This window comes from Sprattus sprattus (assembly GCF_963457725.1).
Source record: "Sprattus sprattus genome assembly, chromosome: 6".
Classification (NCBI taxonomy): Eukaryota; Metazoa; Chordata; class Actinopteri; order Clupeiformes; family Clupeidae; genus Sprattus; species Sprattus sprattus.
Genome location: NC_137925.1, coordinates 29056630 through 29065125, shown reverse-complemented (window position 1 = coordinate 29065125; position 8496 = coordinate 29056630). Strand labels below are relative to the sequence as shown.

The 8496-nt window shown below is 41.8% G+C and overlaps 1 protein-coding gene across 1 annotated transcript; it reads left to right on the top strand.

The window, feature by feature from the left end:
* Window positions 1-1281: 1281 nt before the first annotated feature.
* brcc3 (BRCA1/BRCA2-containing complex, subunit 3) lies at window positions 1282-6651 on the top strand. Its single transcript, XM_080840723.1, has 8 exons — window positions 1282-1446; window positions 1708-1828; window positions 1918-2004; window positions 2117-2205; window positions 2304-2359; window positions 3130-3261; window positions 4440-4483; window positions 5465-6651. The coding sequence occupies exons 1-8, from the start codon at window positions 1342-1344 to the stop codon at window positions 5611-5613; spliced, it is 783 nt and encodes a 260-aa protein (XP_080696849.1). The 5' UTR covers window positions 1282-1341; the 3' UTR covers window positions 5614-6651.
* Window positions 6652-8496: the final 1845 nt, after the last annotated feature.

Genomic DNA, 8496 nt, shown 5'->3' with positions numbered 1-8496 from the left:
GAAAGCATTAAAGTCAAAACCAGCTAAATTCAAGTGAAACAGTGGTTCTCAGTGGTCTGGAACAAGGCATCAATTAAGCGAGTCAAGAGTCAAGAATCGAACCCGGGCCGCTGGATTGTTGAACCAGTGTGTATCACGCTGAGCAAAAAAAAGACCTAAGTGCAGATCTTAGGAAAAGGTCTTTATGTAAAAAAAAAAAAAAACACAGATGATCCGGATAAGAACAGAAGGTTGGACTACACAGGGCAGATACGCCAGGTGAGTTCAAGCCCCAGAATTAGTCAAATTACAAAGAAGCATCTAACTGCTAAACACTAGAAAATAAACTAGGAACATCCAGTGTGTGTGTGTGTGTGTGGGGGGGGGGGGGGGGGGGGGTGTGGGGGGGTGTGTGTGGGTGTGTGTAGAACAGTAGAAACAACCAAACTAGGAACATCCAGGAAACCTCACGGGAGGACAAGAGGAAGCTTCTGTAAGCCTAATAACTGAGCTGCTACCAGCTATCAAATCAAGAAGTTGTTTCCATTTAATACCATGACAACTCAACTCAATAAACCACCTTCCAGTCGGCCTATCCAGTCTGACTCACTTCAAATAAATATACACCACAAATATTACACCACAGAGTTTATAGGTATATCTATAAAAACATTGTGCAAACTGACATGCTTTTCTCAAGTGAAATAGATGAACAATTGATCCTACTCTTCAGCCTATGGTCAATAGGCCACATGTTTGAATGCCAGGTGATTCTTTTCTACAGAGTAGTTTGATAAGCCACACCAAAGCGTAGAAATACAGGAAAGGCTAACAACGCTATTGGTGCAATGGACAATGTGTACGTTGCATATGTTTAAATGTTTAAATGCTTTACCGGTTTATGGACTAGGCTGTGATAATTTAGTTTATGCCATTACCCCGCAGCGAGTAGATATTCTTGGGAGAGGCAGAGAAAGGTGCTTAATAGTCTCCTGGAAGAAGAGAAAGTGGTATTGAAGATTTCCAACATTTTACAGAGAAACTCGGGAGATATTTGTTTCAATTTTATTTTTAATTTTCTGAAAAAAAAACAGGTTTATTTTGTACGATTTAGTAAGGGTGTTCAGATCCACACTCCAGTACAGAGGGTAGCGGTAATGTACACTAAAAGTTGCTTGCTAACCGCCATAAAACAAAAAAGAAGAAGAAGAAGATATTCAGGCTTTTACTTTGAAATTTCCATGTCTCCCATTCAGATATCGGGAGCGATTGCTCGGTTCCCACTGGCAGTCGGAAGTGTTGAGATTCTTGACGTATAGTAAATAGATCAGGCCCTTACGGTGTCCGATTCATCTTTTTACCATGGCTGTTAGTGCAGTTTATCTCGGTTCAGACGCCTTTCTTGTTTGTATGAATCATGCCTTAAGTACCGAGAAAGAAGAGGTTATGGGCCTGTGCATTGGAGAGGTAACGTTACAATGTTAGCTGATGTTTTAATGAGCTAGCAAGATCTAACATTCGCTTGTGCAGACTTATGGCGGTCGTTAATTACTAATATAAAGTTTATTTGCATATAAAGTGTAAACATTAGCATGTTTCTTTCTGTGATATACTGATAAGAGCTTAGATAGTTTATATAACATGAACTAGTTAACTTACAAGTGTTTTACCCTAGCTAGCTGTAGAATAGTCATTAGTCACAGTGTTTACACTATGCCTGTTTGTCAGGTTGATACGAATCGCATCGTTCACATTCATTCCGTGATCATCCTGCGTCGGTCCGATAAAAGGAAAGATCGTGTCGAAATATCACCCGAGCAGCTCTCCGCAGCCTCAACCGAGGCAGAAATATCCTTTACCTGTTGTACCTTAAATGTTTGGACTGTGTTTTCATCACTATTGCCAAGCCTAGGCACTGAATCCTTAATAAGACTTACAGGTTAGCGGAGATCACGGGACGCCCAGTCAGGGTTGTTGGATGGTATCATTCCCACCCTCACATCACAGTATGGCCTTCACACGTTGGTATGTCTGACCATTTAAAACTTTTGTCGTTTTGTAGTAAGTTGTGCAATATGCACCTGTACTTAATGTTGTGACCAACACATTAAATGTGCTGCCGCTATTCCATTTGTAGATGTGAGAACCCAAGCAATGTATCAGATGATGGATCAAGGATTTGTTGGACTTATTTTTTCTTGTTTCATTGAGGACAAGAACACCAAAGTGAGTGACAGTTTGTTCGTATAAAATGTATGTGATTTGTCCGTTGAGATCCTAGCAGGATATTCACCAACATTTATCCCTTCATTTGTGCTTTTCAGACGGGCCGAGTGCTTTACACCTGTTTCCAGTCTGTTCAGGCACAGAAGGGCTCAGAGTGAGTAGACATTGCTTCTGGAGTCTTCTGTTCCTAGCCGATGTCTTGCTGATGAGAGAAGCTTACTTTCTTTCTTGTCAGAGAAGTACTGTATAAGACCCTTAATAATGACTGCTGAAGTACTGTATAATACTGTATAAGTCCTTATAATGACGACTGAATGAATGACCACTGTGCTTCTGATTCACATGTCATTTCATTTAGCAAGTAGTCAGTTCACTTATTGTAACGGATATTAATTGTAACGTGAAGTTAAGAGTAATAGGTACGCAACACCTGAAACGTTAAAGCTCTATTTGTGTGTAGTACCATTTTTTTCCTCATCGTAAGCCATGAAATGGCAATGAAGCCATTAAAAAAAGAGACATTTTGGAGAAATGTCTTGTATCCTTTTGGCAAGTAAACGCATAATAAGTGGTCCACCGGTAATGCTTGAAAAACAAATCCCTCGAGGATGATACGTTCGTCCTGTCTGGGTTTATTTGTTAAGAATGTCCAGCACACCACACTATCCCTAACATACAGGCTAATAATGAAGGCAGTTCTTCCATTGGATTCAATTCAATGTATTTTAGTTAGGCATGTTTACATGTCTGGTGCTTTACAAGCAGCATTGATGACGTCAAATGATGACATAAAATAAAACAAACCTCTCCTGTTTGTGAAGGTATTCCTGTAGGTATGAGAGAATGGAAATTCCCATTCATGTGGTTCCCCTGTAGGTATGAGAGAATTGAGATTCCTATTCATGTGGTTCCCTTTTCCTGTAGGTATGAGAGAATTGAGATTCCCATTCATGTGGTTCCCCACGAGGCGATCGGAAAAGTCTGTTTGGAGTCGGCGGTCGAACTTCCCCGGATCCTCTGCCAGGAGGAGCAGGATACGTACAGAAGGATTCACAGGTGCGTCTTTACACGTGACTTTTCAATGTACAGAAGGATTCACAGGTGCGTCTTTAAATGTGACTTTTGAATGTAAAGGCTGAAGGATTCACTGGTGCGTCTTCAAACGCGACTTTTGAATGTAAAGGCTGAAGGATTCACAGGTACGTCTTTAAAAGCGACTTTTGAATGTAAAGACTAAATTGAAGTAATGAAAGTTAAGGATGTGTGTCTCCTATGAAGAATGCAGAACAACTGAACAGATGATATTAGATGAGGTTAAAAGGTAAGCAGGTGGAGAATACGGATTTGTTCATTTTAAACTCAGCCATATGCAGTAATAACAAGTGAACAATATGCAGTAATAATTTCTAATAATACTGTGGTTAACTTGTCATGTGTCATTACAATCAGATCTGTCTCTGTCCAAAGTGTGTTATGTTGCGCTGTATGACCATTAATTCTACAGACAAAGCTGTGAGCATATTGCTCCTCTGAGCTGCATTAGTTTACTAAAGGGAATGTTGCTCATTTGAGCTGCATTAGTTTACTTAAGGGAATGTTGCTCATCGGAGCTACATTAGTTTACTAAAGGGATCGTTGCTCGTTTGAGCTGCATTAGTTTACTAAAGGGAATGTTGCTCATCTGAGCTGCATTAGTTTACTAAAGGGAATGTTGCTCGTTTGTGCTGCATTAGTTTACTAAAGGGAATGTTGCTCATCGGAGTAGTTTACTAAAGGGAATGTTGCTCATCGGAGCTGCATTAGTTTACTAAAGGGAATGTTGCTCGTTTGAGCTGCATTAGTTTTACTAAAGGGCTAGGGCTCCATATGGCAAGGGCACAACTACGCTCCCTATATAAATACATATCTTTCTTTTTTCTTTTGGCGGAGAGAGGAATACTATTTAAAACTGAGCGCCATGGCCTTCTCCTGCCACCGGGGGGATAATGAGCGCCATGGCCTTCTCCTGCCACCAGGGGGATAAAAAAAGACTGCTGGTGAAGACCACTAGGATGCAGAGACCTAAAATAGACTTTGATGTCTATAATTCTACCTTTATTGGGTTAATGTTTGTGGTGGTGTACAGAGCCAAAATTATGAAAATTGAGTCAATGTTCAAATATTTATGGACCTAACTGTATCAGTAATAATGTCTTTAACAATATAACAGTACCCAATAAAAATGTCTTTTTCAGCTTAACACATCTGGACCCGGTCACAAAGATCCACAACGGCTCAGGTACGGCATGCACTTGGTTTTCTGTTTTTACTCTGAATTATGAGTCTGGCACACACACACACACACACACACACACACACACACACACACACACACACACACACACACATACACACACACACACACACTTCATTATGAGTCTGGCTGTGTCCAAGTCATGAGGAGACTATGAGTTATGAGTCTGGCTGTGTCCAAGTCATGATGAGACTATTCTGTTTTACTCTGAATTATGAGTCTGGCACACACACACACTTCATTATGAGTCTGGCTGTGTCCAAGTCATTATGAGACTATGAGTTATGAGTCTGGCTGTGTCCAGGTCATGATGAGACTATTCTGTTTTTACTCTGAATTATGAGTCTGAATGTGTCCAGGTCATGATGAGACTATTTACTCTGAGTTATGAGTCTGGCTGTGTCCAGGTCATGATGAGACTGAGTTATGAGTCTGGCTGTGTCCAGTCATGATGAGACTGAGTTATGAGTCTGGCTGTGTCCAGGTCATGATGAGACTATGAGTTATGAGTCTGGCTGTGTCCAGGTCATGATGGCATTGTACTTGTATTAATTCATTTTATGGCTTCAAGTTATGGCTGGGCGGTATATAGACAATATCGAGATATTCTATGCTATTTTAGACAAGATATTAAAAAATACCATATTTGTAACATTGAGTATGCAGAATAAGGCTATGCAGGTTTTGTGCATTTAAAACTCACAGCATTTCAACTGGGAAAAACAGCGCAGCTTGATTAGACGCACTTATATATGCTGTGTGCTGAGTTGTATTATGTATTATTAATTTTTACTTGAATTGAATAACTTATAGTTTCTCCTCAGCATATGGAGATATGAGGGTTTCTTTAGCCATATCATCCAGCCCTAAATTAAGCATTTAATTCTCTTCCCTTAAAAGATCTTTTCATGTTCTCCTTTTCATATTTCTTCCTGATGTAGTATTTACCTTCTTTCTTTCATGTAGTGTTCACCAAGAACCTGTGCAGTCAGATGTCTGCCGTGAGCGGTCCCTTGCTGCAGTGGCTGGAGGATCGTCTGGAGCAGAACAAGCAGAGCATTCTAGAACTCCAGCAGGAGAAGGAGCGCCTCACCCTGGAACTGGCCTCGCTCTGAGCCCCACGCAGCTCACCTCACCCTGGAACTGGCCTCGCTCTGAGCCCCACGCAGCTCACCTCACCCTGGAACTGGCCTCGCTCTGAGCCCCACGCAGCTCACCTCACCCTGGAACTGGCCTCGCTCTGAGCCCCACGCAGCTCACCTCACCCTGGAACTGGCCTCGCTCTGAGCCCCACGCAGCTCACCTCACCCTGGAACTGGCCTCGCTCTGAGCCCCACGCAGCTCACCTCACCCTGGAACTGGCCTCGCTCTGAGCCCCACGCAGCTCACCTCACCCTGGAACTGGCCTCGCTCTGAGCCCCACGCAGCTCACCTCACCCTGGAACTGGCCTCGTTCTGAGCCCCACGCAGCTCACCTCACCCTGGAACTGGCCTCGCTCTGAGCCCCACGCAGCTCACCTCACCCTGGAACTGGCCTCGCTCTGAGCCCCACGCAGCTTATCTCACACGCACCTCGCACGCACCTCACACGCACCTCACACGCACCTCACACGCACCTCACAAGCACCTCACACGCCCTCACGCTGGAACTGGCCTCGCTTTGAGCCCTAAACACCTCACCCTGGAACTGGCCTCGCTTTGAGCCCCACGCACCTCACCCTGGAACTGGCCTCTCTCTGAGCAACATGCACGTCTGTGGGAGTCAATCCTGTTTTCTTGTAGCCATTTGGAGAGATAGCACTTGTACAGAATAACTTTTGAGAATGTAAATAGATTAATTTGAAATTCTCTTCTTGCATAGACCACCTGGCTAAGTGATTTAAATTTTGTGGAAAACGGGTAAAGTTTGTAATTTCTAAAAGTTAATCCTTCTACCAGGATATCCACTTATATGTGGAAGCCTTGTGTTCTCCTCACACTGCCAATATACCCACACACTTGTTCATCTCTCTGTCTCTCTCTTTCAATTCAATTCAATTCAAAGGCTTTATTGGCATGACTGCGTACAATACAACGTTGCCAAAGCATGTTTACATAAAATGTACTATCACAATTAATACAAATAAATAATAATAATAATAATAAAAAATCTTTCTCTCTCTTGCTCTCTCTCTCTCTTTCTCTTTCTCTTTCTCTTTCTCTGGCCCATTGTAAATCCACTCTGCCTCAATATACCCATATTATGTGTCAAGAGAATTGTCCTGGAATGCATGTGAATAGCTAATAAACTATATTTGAAGATTTAACAGACTATTTTATCTGAAACGACTTACAAAGATCCTGTTAAATGTAGGTTAAAACTAATAACAAAAGTTAATTTACAACAATCATGATGGCTAATAGTAATAATAACATTGATGATGGCTACCTCATGAACCTCTGGATTGACAACTTACTCCTGAGCTATTGAGCAACTCCAAGTCTGAGTGGGAATGTGAGTATACAGAATACCAAGCAGTTTATATTAATTGTACATTGACTGAATCCCAGTTTAAATATTTGCTATAAACTTTTTGCAAAATGTGATGCACATTGAAGATAGCAGATTTGAACCTGGATATTTGGGATTTAGGATTTAGACATTGGGGAAATGGAAAATGCCAAGGGTGAACGTTGAATGCCAAGGGTGAATGTTGAGTGCCAAGGGTGAATGCTGAATGCCTGATTTGAGATTCAGCCAAAATCCCAACTAATATTGTGGAGTCATCCATATAACAGTGATAGGAGAACCCGTTAGAACACATGATCTCACCTAAGGAACCCATGAGAACAAATTATCTCACCTAAAGAACCCATGAGAACAGATGATCTCACCTAAAGAACCCATGAGAGCAAATGGTCTCACCTAAAGAACCCATGAGAACAAAGTATCTCACCTCAGTGAATGGTGTAAAAATGAGGGGTCCAATAACTGATCCCTGAGGTGAGGTGAGATTTTTTTCACACACTGAAAGAACATCCATTGAGGTATGAACCAAACCATATGTGTGCTTTTCCCCAAAATTGATTTGATTGGTTTGCTTAATTGACTAGTTTTTTGGCTACTCACAAAATTCCCTCTAAACAAGTACATGCAATTGATAAACATAAACCTGATATATGTGCAAAACTGGTGATGATAAAATATGAAAATCATGGTAAAACAGCAGAAAACTGTATACCAGGGGTTTTCAACTGGTTTTGTCCCAGGGACCACCATTCTGATTAGAAAATAATCCGCAGCCCCCTGATATGCCTGCGCGCGTGCGTGTGTGCGTGCGTTTGTGCATGTGTGGGAAGAGGGGAGACCTGTCAGTGTAATATCTGGGCATGGTGAAGTCCACACAGCCTGTCTATTCGTGGCGAAATGGTAGACAGCGACAGTCTCATATCATTCTCTTGCCCTGTAGGCCTACTTATTCTTCAAGTACGCAAAAAAAAAAAATGCTCTCACACAGTTTGAAAGTTTGCAAAATACACCTCATTGCTTTTGCAGCAAGCTCTGGAAATTCTGTCTGGCAACTTATCCAGAACTTAAGTCATATGAAAATCACGCAACATCTGTTGCATGTACTCAATAAGCTTGGCATTCAAGAAAACGTAATGCGTCTCCATATGCTGCAATAGTTTCGACGGCTTCATAGCTTCAGTTGACAGTGATGTTGAACACACGAAACACAGTGGTACCTCCTCTCCTGCTCTGGCTTTCATCACTGTAAATCCGTATTTGATGTATTCCTCATTGTTTTTTCTTTTTCTTTGTTGGCTTTGTTTTCCTATATCCTGTGAAGGTGTACTTCTGTCCTGGCAGCCTGTCTCTCTCCTCACTAAACACCGATCCATTGGTGCTTCTGACCAGCTTACTCCACGGTAGAGCGAAATGTTAGCTAAGAACAGTAGATAACTTCAGTCGTTCACCAAAAGTTTTACTTTTTCGACTAAACTTAAAAAGTACTCGT

Bases quoted from the DNA above. Each gene is read 5' to 3' on its own strand.
- brcc3 (XM_080840723.1), top strand. From the start codon at position 1,342: ATGGCTGTTAGTGCAGTTTATCTCGGTTCAGACGCCTTTCTTGTTTGT. The intron at 1,829-1,917 runs TATCCTTTACCT...ATAAGACTTACA, and splicing joins AGCCTCAACCGAGGCAGAAA to GGTTAGCGGAGATCACGGGA. The intron at 3,262-4,439 runs GTGCGTCTTTAC...TGTCTTTTTCAG, and splicing joins ACGTACAGAAGGATTCACAG to CTTAACACATCTGGACCCGG.